Genomic DNA, 16,608 nt, shown 5'->3' with positions numbered 1-16,608 from the left:
CTGCGCTCTCCATCTTTAAATGCATGAATTTTATAATAGAAGAACTTGCTCCCCTAGGCTTGCAAGCCTTGCAGAGCTCTGGGTATCCTTCAGATTCACAAAGGGATAACTGAATGTTTTAGGTTTATTATTACCACTGATCTTGTGAGTGAGTCAACAGCAGCTGGGGGAAAAAGATCTTTTTAAAAAGTACAAGTTACTTTGATAGTTGAGGCAAAAATGTGATGTTAAAGCCATCTGTCAGAAAATAACCTCTGCTCTTTTATCACACTTCCCACTCTTTTGCCTACTTAATAAACATAGATGAAGTGTTAATTGCAAGAATCCCTTACTTGTCTTTTTCAGTGGAAGAACAGTGGCAACTGGTCTGGTCATGGCAGAGACAGAAAGGTAATACTGAAAACAGAAAGTGCTGGCTCTTCTGTTCTGAGCTCTTTAGGTTTGCACGGACAATGAATTCTGATTTTACTGCTACAGCAGGCAACACGGGCATGAAGGAATCAATACATTATTGAACTCAGGAAAGTCTGAAGCATAACTGCGGACTTATTTCTGGCTTGCTGCATGATTTTAAACATGTCACATTTCTTTTTTCCTCCGTGCTTCATTTACCTTAATTTTTAGTAAAAATGGAGTAGTTTTAAGTGTAATACTACGCTTATTTCAACAGATTATCACCCTGTCCTTGATAACTTAGTTGCCATGCCACTCAAATTCACATTCAGGCATCCTCAAACATACCTATGGTAATGGTGAACTGCTTTAAATACATAGATATGTACTAAAAAGACATTTCAGAACTAGTTGCTTAAGTTTCCTGCAAAATTGTGAATTTCCCAGACCAATCATTTCTACAGAGGTGAAAAGCTGAATTTAACCAGGTACTTTAATGCCAAAGCAGCATGAACAGGATCCAGCTGGGCTGAACCATCCTCTGTATGCCTTGCTGGTTACTCTGCTTGAAGTTGAGCAGGTCCAGGCAGGCAACAGGACCCTGGCCTACAGCCCTGTCTATATGCAGATTTCCAGTTGTTTAGAAGAGACCAGCTGTAGTTTATTTTAAGCTACATCACAACCCAAACCAAGTTTTTGTTTTCTGTTCAAACAACAATTACAGTGGTTTCCAACGTTTCATTTTACATTTGAGTTGTGCAGGCAGTAAAGCCAATATAAAACTACAAAGCTGGCATGCAAAGCTACTGCTAAGGGCATTGCTGCACCAGCACTGTGCACTGCTCTCGTGTGGCATCAGCTTTTCACTGAGCTACTCCTTTATCAAGCCCCATTATTTGTCCAGTTATAAATCAGTTGTAGAACCTCCTTCAGACAGCCCTCACAATCCTCATAAACAAAGGAGATTAGTTCTTATTTTACAGATCTGTGAGGCAAAGGCATTAACAGCAGAGAAGAGCTCTGAGGACAATGCACCATCTCCAGATGGAAAAGATAGCCAAGACCTGCTTGGCAACATGCCTCCTCTGACCTAAGCAAGCAGGAATATCAATTTCAAGCAACATCTTTGCATGTTCTGATTATCCAATCTGCTTCCCAAGAGAAAACAGCCCTTTGTTTACTGAACCCTTAAGCATTCCCCCTCCTTGTACATTCACAGACAAACCCTACCTTTGCTCAGTGTATGGCTGGATCTTTTGTACGGTGATGTCTGAGTCGAGGACCCCCAGCAGAACCCCTATTTGTCGGATGAACATCCCCTTCTGCCTCTCAGTCAGCTGGCTGACGTTAACATCCAGAATGATCTCCACAAGGTTATTTTTCCTAGGATCTAGTGAGAAATAGATGAGATAAATAGAAGTTCTAAAGATCTGTATTAACAGTCTGGGTACAAGTCAGGCTTCTAGCATCTTTCCAAAAGGTTTCTGCTTTGAACACAAAAGTACAGAATCTTGCTGTAGGAAGGGATACAGGTCTGTGACCGTCACAGCTAATTCTAAATGGCAAGCGCCAGCCTCCAAGAACCACATAAAAATATGATTATTTCCCCCAGAACTACTGATGTTTGACATTTTTGAGCTGTGTCTACAGTACATACTTAGCACAGTACACTAACTGTGTAATCATATCTACGATATGGTTCTATGATACACTGTCTCCAGAAAAACAGAGGGCTGGCTCATACACTGTAGGCAAATGTGGTACAGCACAGAAACTGACTGACTCACCAGGTTTGACTTCCACTGTGGTCCGTTCTACATCACTCTCTCCTTTGGCATCTGTTACTCTGAGATGGAATGTGTAGGTCCCTTCTACCAGATTGGACAGAAGAAGGATGGGATGATGGTCTGAATTATTTAAGACTTCCTGGAAGGCAGAGCAAAAAAAAAAAGATTAGGAAACCAAGCCACAAACTAGCATGATATATCACCATATTTAAGGATATCACTAAAAGGTAATGGGTGAATCGATCACCTTCTTATTTCCTCAGAAGTTGCCTCTCACTGACTTCTATGATGCTGCAGACTGACATTTAAAAAAGAAAACTCACCCCAGCTGCAGGGCTCCCCTCATCCCGGGTCCACAGGTAGCTGACAATTCCCTTATCATCAGAGGATTTTGATCCATCCAGTTCAGCTGTATTTGTAGGCAAGGTGATGACAACATTTCCTGCAATCTTTGCAACAGGTGGCTTGTTTATCTCTAAGCAACAGAAATAAAGCAGTTGGAGGAAAATCTGGTAATGCCCAATGAAAAAACTGCTGCCTTAGACCTCTACTGCAACCCAGAAATACTTCTCTAACCCTGGGGGAGAGAAGGGCAATTACATGCTGTGGGATTTAGCTGAAGACACTATTCCTCCAGAGAAAGGTAGACCCCAGCTTACAGAAGGCTGTTTCAGTGCTCTACGCATTATTCTTCACCCATTCCTGCTAAGCTCACCTCTACTCAAACAGAACCTGGGTTTTAGGCAGCTCTGCGTGTGGCTGGACATACCTTCTTTGACAATAACGTTGACCGAGCTTTGGCTCTGCAAGTTCCTCTCATCTTTAACTGTCAGAGTAAACTCATATGTCCCAACTTGAAGGCCTGTTACAGTGGCAATGCTGCTGTTTGCATTCTCCAGCTTGACACCATCTGGGCCCCTAAACAAAGTACACAAGGATCAGTTTAAACTTTGTACAGATCGTTGGAGATAGCCTCACAACAAACACGAGGCTCAAGCAGAATTTATGGAGATGCAAGCAGACAGCTGCCTGGAAATAAAATGTCCATGACAAAAAGCAAAATTATTTTCTTCAGTTACAGCAAGAAAATAAAAAAGTGCAGCATTCAGAACAAGGACTACACTATTTGGTGATTTAGCGTTTTTTTGTTTGTTTGTTTTAAACCAGGGTAACACGGATATCTGCATTTAAGTAGTGTTTAAAAAATCAGAATTCTCAGCAAAATTGGTTCATGTGAACTGTGTAATAAGCCAACTTTTTCTTTTAAGAAAAGGTACAGAGCAAAAATAGTTCCTGCATTTATAGGAGCTTTACACAAACTTTTGCATTAGCAAATAGGAAAAGCTACTGCAAGTTGCTCCTAGGCTCTTTCCTGAATTCCCTAAAGCACCTCCATGGAATTTAGAGTCTGAGCAGCAGAACACTGCCTCTTTCAAATATATTGCAAAAGTATTAAGTCAGAAAGCCCTGCTGTTATTTGATTACAAGAGTCAGCCTCTTCGTAAGATCAAGACCACATTACACCACTGCAATTCAAACACAGCCGGTCTCCTTTACACGTCACAACCACACTGAGAATGGGAATCAGGCCTAATGCTTGAGAAAAAACTCCACCTCTCTCCAGTTAAACATAAATCCTTGTCTCATTCAAGTCAGTGGTGAAGCTTGTCAGCCCGATGAGACCAGGATTTAACAAAAGAGGGGTACGTGTGGTGTGTCTTGTTTGAAATTAAAGACCCAGATACTTGCAGAAGAACGGTCTGGAAGATGATACACACCGTGTTTTTTCCCAAAGAAAGGAGACTATTTTCTGGTCATCTGAGCTCTTGCTGCCATCTAGAGTGGTGCTGTCCACAGGCAGAGTTAATTCTTTATCTGGACCAGCATCCGCCTTTGGAGGCTTATTGTTCTCTGAAAAAGGATTGCAATACCTTTTTACACATACGCCAAAAAGGTGGAGCTTACTCCCCCAGCATTAAGAAGCTTCTCCAAGATCCCTAGTATACTTTTTGTCCATTATTTCTCAGAATACTCAGAAAAAAATGAGTTAAAAAGCAGTTAGGAGTTCAGATCAGTTCTATTGACATTATTACAGAAGCTCTTCTGAAAGAAACACAAAGATACAAGATCTAGAATACGCTGACAGAATGATGCTCACCTCTAAACGCTGGAATTGAAGTGGCAAAAACAGCGAAGGGCAGCTTACCTGGCTGGACTATCACAGTGACCTCTGCAGTGGACTGGTGCCCAGCAGAATCAGTCACTATTAGCTGGTAAGTGTAATCACCTTCTTGCATTGCAGAGAGCTGTAAGACCGGTGTCCTCACCCCCTGTGAGAAAACACAGTAATGTACTGAGAAGATTCCTTACACCAATCATTACAGATCTGAAGAATGTTTTTAAAACAACCATTATCAGCAGATTCTAGGGGCTTATTATTAACCCCTGCTGTGGGACCAGAAGTCTGGGCCACTTAAGCATGTGTGACACTCACATACAAATTTATGCACAGCATCAAGGACACTCTTGTGGAACAAAATAACAGTAATGCCACACAGGTATACAGACCCTGTGAGATTCAATAGTTAGCAACCCAAGCAACACCCTATGGAACACTGGTCAAACCACTGATTTTGTGAACCTAATTAGTGGACTTCCTTATTCCATAAATGTGACCTTCATAATGATCAAAATGATGATATGGAAACAAGTTCCTGCTTTGTACTGTTTGGGACTGAGGAGTGGCTGGTTAGTATCAGCAAAGTTGATACTCCAAAGTTGAATTCAAAAGGTTCATTTCACTGTGTTTGCCCATGACTTGGCACAAAGGGTTATTCTGTGAGTCTAAATGCCATGAGGTATTCTCAAGAAGTATTTGAAACTGCATTGCTCAAGAAAGGAAATAGGATGCCGTCAAAAACACGTGACTAGACTGGTGCTGGTACTGGCTCAGCCATCAGCCAATACCATCTTCACGTGGTTTTAAGTGTTTATTTAACCATCATGTGCGTGCTCTGTAGGATTCTAAGAAATATTTGATAACAGCCACTTAAAATGGGTTGGTTATTAAAAAAAAAACAGCCAATGAGTAATCCAGGATGAGCACAGGAAACCTGCACTGACCTGCATCTCCATCACCTTCCCTTTGCTGTTAGGGCTGAGCAGCCACTCGTAGCTGACAATGCTGTGATCATCGGTGCTCTGGTTCCCATAGAGGGTGATGGAATTCTGAGGCAGGGTGATCACTTGGTTTGGGCCTGCATTTGCCACCGGAGGATAATCCACTGCTTTGTTCACAGTCAGATTGGCAGTGGTAGAGTTGCTGGCACCATCTGAGTCCACTACTGTTAGACTGAGGAGAAAAAATAAATCATGAAAGCAGTGAAGAGTCATAATTATCAGAACAGAACACAAAACACTGGCTGGAATTTAATGAAATGCAAAAGAGATAGAAACTTAAGACACTTAAGGACAGGATAGTCTTCTTTTATTTTTTTTGGAAACCAGGTTAACACTTCAGGGATCTTGTACATTTTGTTCTTTTATTCTTAAGGGATGAGAGCTGGCCAACAGGTCCAGGTAAAACCTACCTGAACGTGTAATTCCCAGGTACCAGGTTTGTCAGTGTCAGTATGGCAGTATCGCTAGAAACCTTTTCCTCCCGCAAAGGACCCTTCAGTTCTTCCCAGTGGTAACTGACAATTTTATCATCATCAGTGCTTTCTGTTTCAATTAGGAAAGAAAATGGACATATAAAGAGTTGGAAAATAATGCTTCACAAAATCCAGATGTTCAGTTCCCAGCTTTGGTGATGGGCTTAGCGGACAAAGGCAGTTCTGGTACAATCCCCATGGTCTCTCTTACACTCAGATACCCAAACAGTATATTCTCCTCTGCCCTGTTTCACAGGTACACTTGAACATTCTTAATCCCAGGTTTGTGTGTGTGTTGGGGGAAGAAGTAAACAAAAACCACTAACAAAATAGTACCAGTGATGGACAAGAAAACCTGAATATATTTAAAGAAATTCCTGAACGTGTGATAGCTAACCAATACGTTTGAAGCTTAACACAAGAAGGTTTGTTTGTTTGTTTTAAATTCAATTCTAAGCAGTAATCTCTAGAGCTTTCCTTTTCTAAGAGATTCACTCAGAGTCCCTTCAAGAGGAAACACGGAGCAGTGCTGGTGTGTGCATTCCCCTCTCCTGGCAGGAGAAGCTGATTCTTTTCACTAAACTTTACCCAAAGGGCCAGCCTAGAACCACACACAAAGAAACCAGGCTTGCTAGACTAAGGCATTTAAAACAGCAGGTACTCACGGCTGCCATCAATAACAGTTGAAATGGTTGGCAGTGAAATTTCCTGGAACTGTGGAGAGACAATGGCAACTGGAGGCCGATTCACCCGAGGCTCTGCAACAACAACAACCAAGCTGTTACAATGACATCTACAGGCAGACCACGATAAAAAACCCTGACTAAGGAACTCTACAAAACTGCTTTGCCTTTGGGCACTAGGAGTGGCAGCAGAATACATGTTGCACATCACCTTCTCCCTTCCCAGCTCTATCTACCCCTTCAGTCCCTGCAGTCATTTAAGTGACAGCTCAGCAAGTCCAGGAAGGGAGTCCAAGTGTGCAGTTGATGTGCTATATGCAGCTTCGAGACAGCCACTGATCAGACTGACTGCGGAGAACTGCATAATCACCAACATAACGATTCTTGCTGCCAGCAAGTTATGAACCAGTGAAGGGAAACAGTGCTAGCAGAAGGGTTTTTAAAAAGGAAGGTGAACTGCTACCAGGCTAGTACTCTGGAAAGGGCCGCAGTGCATCTGTCCTCCTGTTCCGAGACAAGCATTCAAGCACAGACTATTCTAACAGAGCAGTACCTACAGCTTCTTGCCAAAGTTTGGCTGCTGCTCTGAAAAATGAATGATTTTGATGCATGCTGCCAGCTGCAGATTCACTGCTTATAAGGAAATGATCAGCAACAGCATCCAAAGAGCAGCCACACACACTTGCTCATTTAGGGAGTGCAAGAGCAATTCCTTGCCCACAAAAGTTCTGGAAGAAGTCTTGCTGAAGTGTGCAAAATAAAGTTCTTTTGCATAAAAGGAGATACGGAACATGTGGTTCCCTCTTTACGCAGCCCATCTAAAAAGTAAGAGCTAGTGAACGCATAAGCTACTGTATTTATACCAGCTCATCTGCAAACTATGCTTTTAAAAATAGTGAGGAATGAGATTTGACTCAACCTGCCTGTGGTTGGGAATGATATTCTTTACTGGACAGGGAAAAAAAGAACCTCCAAAAGAGCTTCAAAGCTCTGGCTTCCTTTCATTTTCTGCTCCTGCTGCTATAAGCTTTTTACCCGGTTACAGCTAGTTTCTGTTGCTGCAGTGGTCTTCCAGCATGAGGCATTTACATGCTTTTGTATCAGTACTCCAGCTCTTGCATGGAGTGTTTGGCCTGGGTGCTGTATAGCAAATAGCTACGTGTATTAGCATGGCTTCACATTTCAGGAAATGACTTAACACACATACGTATATACTGAGTTCACTGCACAATGAATTTTCATGATGTTAAACTAGGGTCTAGTCAAATAAGCAAAACAGAGACAGATGAAGTTAAGGAAAGATACAACCCCACTGAACTCACTTGGATTCACTGTCACGTTCACATAACCTTCTCCGTGTGCATTTTCGCCATCAACAACAACTTTGAATTCGTACAGACCAACAGTAAGCTGAAAAGTAAACACAACGATTAACCTTCGAGATGGTAGCACCTTGATTCGAGATACTGAAAGGTCAAGTTAGCAAGCTTTGGCACAGCACTGTATTAGCAGCATGGAACAGGCAATTCTGCTCCAATCTAGGCACACAAGGCAAAGGATGGCTTCCAAGCCCAGGTGTTATTACATGTATTTTAGTTTACAATGACTACGCAGCAACCAAAGAGTAATATTTCTTCTTGCTACAGGTGACAGGGTTGTCAGTCAAGCTTGACTTTCTAGCAACAACAGGCAAACAGAAGAGCTCTAAGAGATTAGTTCAGGTTGTCTGGGCACAGGAATTCACACTAGCAGATTGCATTTGAGATAAAAAAAGCCTGCACGTAAGAAAAGAAATTCTCTTCTTGTGTGTCTTTACGAAGGAAGGTATTTTTTCTCTTTCTTCTAGGTGATGTGAGTGAGGCAGTCACCCCTTCATCATTCACTGTTGAATGAGATGGAGAAGGACTGGGTGCTGGACAACAATTATGGTATCCAGAAGGCTGAAACCCTGACAGAAACAGACGTGCTCCTTTTGAAGGGCTTTTCTCTGCATAGTATCACAATTAAAGCCTGCAGATTTTTTTTATGAGTGCAGTAGAATCCATGACACTTAAAGGAATGTCTCATAAAATCAGAACTGTACATTCATGCAATAATTAAAGTCATTCCCTTGTAAAGAAAACCCGTGTGCAGAAACTAACGATCCTTTCACTCTGTTAGAGCTAAAAGTAGCAGCCAGGTATGAGGTCTTCCATCGCTCTAAGCTAATGGAGCCAGCAAATCATTTTTCAGAGGGTAGTACAAGGTTTCTGACCTAAACAGACCACTACATTGTTTCAGCAGTAGAAATATTCACAATCCTTTGTTAATGTTAAATTGTGCCATTTTTACAGTTTGACACACTGCTTGTAGGCAACCTTTAGATCCTGAAATCAATTTCTTTCTTTCCCTCATGCCAGAGCAATCTCTTTTTTTATAAGAGACTTAGAAGAGCTTGTAGTCAAGTGTTGGCTGCCTGCCCATCACGCAATTCCCTATTCATCCTGAAATCACAAACAAGTCTTTCCTGACTACCAGGGTCCCCGTCTTCTCCATTAGGCATTCCGTACAATAGGATACTGAGCAGCAAAATAAGCTTTACCTTAGATAACTTCAGGGTCTGGGAGTGCTTCCCTTCCATTTCTCCACTGTAGTCTTTCGGATGAGTAATCAGTTCCCACTCATAGGAATAAGTGGTTCCTTAAAAAAAAATAAAAATAAGAATCCAGAAGTTAGTTTTTAAAAGGCTGCCTTTCTGCCATGCTGAAAAAAAGCAAAGGTATTAAACATTTACAAGGCTCATTCTGCTGCACTACAGAGAAATGAGACAGCTTGGAGTTTGGACTGTAGGTTTTGGGAATATACCCAGGAAAAGAAACAATCTGTGCTTCTAAACACATTTACTCAGGAGCCAAAACCCATCATTCTGCCTCTAAGGCATTAAAGAGGTTTGGAACAATCACAGCTCCAGAATGATAAGAGAGAAAAGCCTTATTGTGCCCTCAAATCCTGCAGGCACAACATAATGCTGGTTTTTGAACAGGAATACATCTCATCTACCCCTGTTGCTGTGCAACACGTAACTTGCTCGCCTCCCCTTTACAGTCTCACACTGCTATTGTGGACAGAGCTATAAAGATGAACTTCACAAATACCCATGAATAATTTGTATGATGATATGGAAAGTGCATAGGAAAATATCCTTCAGTTTGTCGAGCCCACTGAATCAGATTTAAATCCACCAAATGAGAGAATATGTGCTAAGAGAGGTTGTCATGTACCAGCAAATATCACTAATATGTGCTGAAGAGCTGCTTCTTCACGTGTCACTGAGAATATGCTGCCTCCCAAACCTAACCCAATGATTTTGTGGAATTTTCTATGCTTTTAGTCTCTTTCTATTTTCTGTGAGAGGCAATAGCACGAGAGGAAAAAATTTTACAGGAAACTCTTCTCTGACAAAAGATGTTTTCAAGACTGCCCTTATTCAATGCTTTACATAACGCCTGTTTGTCATTTCAGCATCACAAGCCCTTAGCAGAATTCCCAGGGAAGCCTTACGAGGTGGTGGTTCAGGAAGCACAAACGCATTCAGCTGAACTTCATTCTCTGGCAGGGTCACTTCAACGCTGTCTCCAGCAGAAACCACCAGCTCCTTCACAACTGAGAGGGAGAAACACAGAATTAAAAGAGGAACAGAAAAATTAGGTACGTACATAAAAACACACACCCTGGCTTCACAGTCTGTGAAATAAAAATCAGCCACAACTGGCTGTATTTTGTAAACATCCCCATCACTCAGTATAGCTCCTGCTTCAGGTTTCAGCCTCATTGTTAAAGCACAAGCACTAATGGGGTTTTACACTTACGAGGCAAACCCAAAATTACTCAGTCACCTCCAGCTCTTCACAGACACTGTGCAGCTCCTGCTCCTTTTTTAAAGAGCTGAAATGTGACCCCTGGGCCCTGCACAGGGGCCTCTATTCAGCCAGGTCCAGCAGGACGGGAAGGGTTTCAGCTGACAGGTTTTTGGCAGAGAACCCAGCTGCAGTCTCATGGCAGAGCAAGACAAACACTGCTATTTACCAAACTGCAATTTCAGTTCTTTACAAATATACGAAGAATCCAAGGCATTTCTTAGTTGAAAGACTGCCTGGGGGCTCAGAGATTTTCTAAAATCTGCATAGCTACCACACTGCGTGTGGGAACTCAAAACACAAACCTTTTCCTTTTATTTACATTTTGTTTTCAGCTACTTCTTATCCAAATAGGAAAGGCCTGTAGCGTTTCTCAAGACTTTTCCTGCAATCCTATTTCAAATAAATTAACAGGTAGCTTGTTTTTAAAGACTACTAGGGAAAGACCAGAAAATTATGGCTGCTGATTTTTTTTCTGCTTGTTAGCATTAAAATGATCAGAAAGTTCACTGCATTTCTTAAGAGTACCTCTCAGCCTCCTCCCCTTCCCGTTTATTTTTGTCTTTTTTATTATTGGGCCTGGGAATATGCACAGAAAACAAGAATTACAAGTTTGCTATTTCCTAGTCTGACCCCATCAAAGACAATGTTTCAGAGATATGCATCAAAAATCCAAGTAAAGATAGACAGGGAAAATGTCAGTAAACATTTAGCCTTTTTTCCATTTAATAGCTATTGGAATTAACCAGTTAACTAAAAGAAAACAATTTTTTCAGGTCCTTTTTCCCCCCTTCTCAATTACTCCATCTCCTGGGATTTTATAACTCCAGCAGTCTTTCAGCTGCAAAGAATTCCAAGGCAAAAAGAAATGTGACCTCAGTAGAAAACAAAACAAAACAAACAAACAGACAAAACCCCAAAACTCCTCTTAGAAAAAAATACCCTTCACATCATCTTCTCTGCATTATTTAGCAAAACAAGGAGGCCCTGGCTACATTACATTTCCAACGCAAGCCACTGAAGCTGTTTAAAATAAGTTTCCCAGTTTTAGCTGGGGTAAGTCCTTAAAAAGAATACTAACTTGCTAGCACAGGCATCCAATCAGCTTCCTGCCAAAAACGTCTTTGGATGCAACATTTCCTTTATACTTTCCATTCGTTCCCTTGTAAGGGAAAAGAAACCCTAAATTCAAAAGAAATTCAGCAAACTGGATTAACTGAATTCTGAGCTATCACACGACCAGTAAACATCATTCGATGTAAGCACGCATCCTTATAGGATGAGCTAATGGCCTCGGCGGGTTAACAGAACTGTCCAAAAGTGCATTTTTGTTTTTATACATTCTCAAATGTTTGCTTTAAGAAATACCAGTGTGAACACAAATGTCATTTTGCTGCAAAGCAACATGTGGGCTAACGGCCAAGTACGCTGCTCTGTGGCTGAACTGTGCATTGACGTGTCAGGGATGGAAGAGAAGAGAATCAGATACACCCCATCTCTATCACTGAACTCGAGAGAGAGCAACGTGTCGTGACTGCTGAAAGAATGCTTCACATGGCTGTGCCTTGCACCCCATCTCAACTTGCACTTTGGGAACGAAGATATCAGTTACTTCCAAGCTGTTCTTGGAAACAGACCCAAGGGTCACGTGCAGATTTGTGATGCCGAAGTCCCATTCCAGGACCTCGTTAGTTAACAGGGACCAAGCACCCCAAGTGCTGACACACAGCTCAGCACTCTTTCAAGCATCATTTTTGAAACTAATTTGTGTTTTTCAGTGCTGTGATGGCTTAACGAAACCTAACCAGACGACCTCTGCAGCAGCACTGCATGTTTTCACCTGGGGTAGTGGCAGTAGTACTGGGTGATGCAGCAGTGTTGGTCTGGACCGTAGAAGCACTCGTGTTTGTGGGAACATCGCTTGGCACAGAAGTAGCAGTCTGCAGCTTCGTTGTGCTTTTCCCCTGCACAGGGCTGATGGTGGGCAGCGTATCTGAGGAGTGGGGATGGATGAAAGCATCATCTGGCTGCTCAGGCTTCTCGGTCTTTCCAGTGGCTGTCAAGCTCAGTGCTACGGGACTGGAGAAAGTAGTCAACACTGACAGCTCTGGTGCGGGTGTTCCTGTGTGGGTCTGGAAAGAAAAGAGCAGTGTTAGTTTGATTGAGCTCTGACTGTCGGTTTTGTTTGACTGTGTTTGTTTCACACTGGACCCAAACTCCTTTGGGTCACGCTGTACACTGGACTCCACCAGAAGTTGCACTTCTTCAGTCTGCAGAAAGCTGGAAATGCCCTGGTTTGTTTTCCCCCTAAGAGGGAAGTTTCACTGCTTCCACTTCTAAAATGTTACCTAGGCCACGTACTCCTTTTTCTAAAAATGTGTAGTTGGCAAGCAGGAAGGAGGAGGACTGCAGTGGCATTTTTATTTAATAACCAATTCTTTTCAGCAAGATGAAGTTTATTTCAGAGCCATTCTTCAAAGCAAAGTGACCTGACACAAACAACTCCCTCAGTGCATGCCAGAGGAGATGCTTTTGGGGCAGGGAGCTGAGCTTACGGGCAGAAAAGTTGCTCACATCCATAGAGGATGAACCACTTTATTGAAAATAATCAAAGTGGCAGGAACAATTTCCTTTCCTTGATCACAAAATTCCTTCTGCGGTACCTAGCCCTATCCCATTTCTTAGTCTGCCAGGCAGTACTCTCAACAATTTACCTTTTACCTTAAAGTGCATGTGTGTAGCATGTTTTCTTGAGCTAATCTATTCTGGGAACATCTGCTAAATATTTAAAATGAAACAACTTCCCATTTTTGACTTGGGAAGCGTTTTGGAACTGGATTGCCCACCACAGGAACTGATTAAAAGCTCATATTGAAGGAAAAATTCTCAAGTTTGCACACTGTGCCATGCTACTGGCATCCAGTCCAGGAAACGGGGACTGTAAAAATGTTTTAGACCACGGTGGGAAACAATCTGTTACCGTTGGGCTGGGCTTCTAACCATTAAATGCCAGTTGTAAAAGCAAAGCCATCCTGCACGTCCTGGAACAGCAGGTTGTTTGGAACAGAGATGCAGCAAAGTCTGATGCAGCAGCCCTGGGACTGGTAGGTGTCCCAGCCAGCACCATCCTACAGCAACCCCCAGCTTTAGCAACTGGAGATGCTGACACATTTCTGCCAAGTATTAGAGTGAAATAGTCAGAAATGCCAGCATGACAAGAGCTGAACAGCCAGGCACGAGCTCAAAGACACTTGAGACAGACTGCTCAGGAAAGGCACGGAAGCAGAAAGTCTCCGTGGCTTCAGACCACAACAGGGAACCACTTTTTGCTTGCTAAGAACCAACCCACGCTGGTGCAACAACAGCTCTCCCAACCAAGGCAGGGAGACCAGCATCCTCCTGCTCTGCACAGCAGCTGCAGCTCCACTTTGCTCAATAATATTTCCAGTGAGCTGGATGCTTCCTCGCCTCACTTTTTAATGCCTAAAATACTCTACAGTTAAGAGAGATCCTCTTCCTCCCAGAAGTCTTCGGGATGAATCGGCCGCCAAATGTCTGCGGACAGCTCGAGTTAGATAAGCTTTGCCTGGAGCAATGTAGCAGTCCCAAATGCCTCTAATGCTTGCAAGCTGAGGCATTCCTTATCTTTACTCCATAAACCCGAATTCTTTAAAGCAAAGAACAGAAGACTTCATTCTTGGGGATAAATGAGGGGGAGACGAGAAGTTTGCCAGCTGTCCTATCTTATTAGCTTACCAAATAGAGAGAAGTGACATACTGGCCTGAGAAAACATGTGTCAGGCATTTATTCCAACCCCTAACCGCCTTTGTCCTGGGACAAGTGACCTCTCCCCCTCTCTGAGGGTCTGCAAATTTCAAATAAAGCAGGCTACGTGCATCAGAATCTGCACTGAACCTAAGTTACTTGAAAGAGAAACACCCACGTTCAGGAATTTTATTCCACTGATTAATTTAAAATGGGTCTTTTCCTGGCGAGTCTTGTCTGAATTTACAGAATAGGTTCTCTGCAGCTCAGGTTGCATCTCTGATTGTTTGCACCAGGTGTAGTATCTGCAGAGACCCTCAAAATTTTTAGTAACCTCACAAAGCATCACAGAACTAGTGCTGGGTGTGAAGAGAGACCTTTCCTCCTTCCTCACAGAGTAGACAAGACTTGCTAGCACCAGCAACAGCCCAAGTTGTGAACGCAGCAGTGAGCTCACTGGCTCTGCTCTAACAACTCCACTGTAAAGGCTGCAGCCTTTTCCTACAGCCTGCCTGCAGGACTGCTGCAGTGCTGCAGGAGCCCTTCTCATCAGCAGTGCTGCACTTGCACGCTTCTCCTGAGTGGCCATTAAATGCATTGCTAGGTTTTATTATATTCCTCACTAGGTTTTTTAATTGGCAAGTATTTCTGCAACAGGGCAGAAGACTTCAGTGCTTGGCAAATGTCACCCAGTAACGGAAAAGCACACATTTCTCTTCCTTAGAGAAGGAGAGATGAGCAGGGTGCACTGCAGTTTATCCTGGGACATCAGAGCAGTGTAACATGGATACAGTAAATCCACAAATTCATGCTTGCTGCACATTAGCAAGTGGCATTGCAGGTGGCTACGGAGCCCTCATAACTCCAATAGGAAAATTAAAACTCAGTGAGGCAACGTTGTGCTAAAAAAGTCACTCGAGTTTTCCCTGTGTCTCTAGGAGAAAAGGAAAAGATTTACTTGCCATGCATTCAATCTTTGTAACAGAGGGGGAAAACATGCACATTGCTTTCTTTCTTGCCTTTTAGAGAGGAGTTGAGCCACTTTGACCTCACCTGTCCTCTCCTACTTCAAATGTCTGATGCTCTGGCATGCAGTAATGATCCAGCATTCTCCTCACCTTCCAGCCTACCTGCCAAACCTTTGTTACAAACAGTATTAAATACCCTGCATCCACCTGCTGAAGCAGTGTAGTGCTTGACCAAATCTATCCCAGATGGAATTTTATTGATTTTAGTATGCGTGTAACTGTAACTTCACTTATTTTGGCCTATAACCAACCCAAGTAGGAGGACTCCCTGCTTTAGCATCTCCCTCCTGCACAGGCTGGCCAGGTCCCAAGTACACAACCTCAAATGTTACATCCTTGGCCTAAATTAAACTGCTCTCACACCAGAAATGCAAGGACAGCTGCATAACTTGACTTACATTTCACCTGTGAAAGTTGGATGGTTCGATAATCGAGGAATTAGCCCAGGGCTGGGTAGGATTAGCTTCAACTCGATACTCCTGGTAAGGTGGATTTTTATTTTTTAATTCTTTCTCCTCCTTGAGAACTCAATCCTAAGCCTCAGAAGTGTGATTGCCACTGATTTCACCACAGTCAATACTTTTCAGGAAGAAGTTTTTATTGAGACTGTAAGAAAACCCCCTCCCCCTGCACACATCCAGAGGTGCACCATGATGACAAAGGAGAGCACTTCCTAAGGATGGGAAACCTTGGATACTTGGAACTATTCAGCAGCTGATTAATGCATGAAATGTAATGTTTGCAGCCAGCTTACTGAGAAGGCAAACTGCAATAACATGAACAAACTTGAACAAGTAGGGAGACAGCAACTATTACCCAAGAGCAAAAGAAAACACTTCAGGCTGACTGTCAAGAAGCCTCACCAGGCATTACGTATGTGAGAGAATGGGGTCACCGAGGAAATCGCAAATATTAGGAGGAAGAAAGAACAGGCAGGGTAGAAATGCTGCAGTACTGCAGGGGAGAGAGAAAGCCGAGATGTTATGGCAGCCCCAAACGCTGCGAGGTTCTGGAAAATCAAACATTTGTAAAGTATTAGTGCATGATTTCACATGCCACCCGGGCTGCCCTGGAGCTCTCAGCGGTGTCCTTTGGCTGCTCTCCACATCCTGCTCTGCAGGGTGGTGGCTCACACCAGTCACAGCCGTACCTGGAACCAAGATTTGCATACAAGGGAGAGAAATAAATTCTGTCAAGTGTGCAGAACAAGAGTGTAACAACAGGAAAAGGCAGCAGGTTTCAAGGATTTACAAACAGTTTCATGGAGCAGGATTCTTCCTGTTTCACCATCATCGGTCTGGGCTTTTTCTGTATGATGTTCAAAAAACAATTTGCAGATTTGAGCATACAAATATCTTTTAACTATTAAAACGTGCTTCCTCTTGAGAGTAACATCTGGATT

At 42.8% G+C, this 16,608-nt stretch overlaps 1 protein-coding gene across 1 annotated transcript in view; it reads right to left on the bottom strand.

Moving 5' to 3' along the window:
- Positions 1 to 16,608, bottom strand: part of KIAA0319L (KIAA0319 like) — a 32,267-nt gene that overhangs the window by 8,110 nt on the left and 7,549 nt on the right. The window contains exons 4-16 of the mRNA XM_032202155.1: positions 12,253 to 12,544; positions 10,057 to 10,158; positions 9,098 to 9,195; positions 7,839 to 7,926; positions 6,499 to 6,591; positions 5,771 to 5,903; positions 5,304 to 5,532; positions 4,387 to 4,510; positions 3,959 to 4,091; positions 2,950 to 3,098; positions 2,504 to 2,655; positions 2,181 to 2,319; positions 1,624 to 1,783 (exon numbers count right to left, since the gene is read on the bottom strand). Coding sequence (XP_032058046.1) covers positions 1,624 to 1,783; positions 2,181 to 2,319; positions 2,504 to 2,655; positions 2,950 to 3,098; positions 3,959 to 4,091; positions 4,387 to 4,510; positions 5,304 to 5,532; positions 5,771 to 5,903; positions 6,499 to 6,591; positions 7,839 to 7,926; positions 9,098 to 9,195; positions 10,057 to 10,158; positions 12,253 to 12,544 — 1,892 coding nt within the window. The remainder of the gene's footprint in view (positions 1 to 1,623; positions 1,784 to 2,180; positions 2,320 to 2,503; positions 2,656 to 2,949; positions 3,099 to 3,958; positions 4,092 to 4,386; positions 4,511 to 5,303; positions 5,533 to 5,770; positions 5,904 to 6,498; positions 6,592 to 7,838; positions 7,927 to 9,097; positions 9,196 to 10,056; positions 10,159 to 12,252; positions 12,545 to 16,608) is intronic.

This window comes from Aythya fuligula, chromosome 23 (genome assembly GCF_009819795.1).
Source record: "Aythya fuligula isolate bAytFul2 chromosome 23, bAytFul2.pri, whole genome shotgun sequence".
NCBI classification, from domain to species: Eukaryota; Metazoa; Chordata; class Aves; order Anseriformes; family Anatidae; genus Aythya; species Aythya fuligula.
This window is presented reverse-complemented; position numbering and strand designations above follow the sequence as displayed.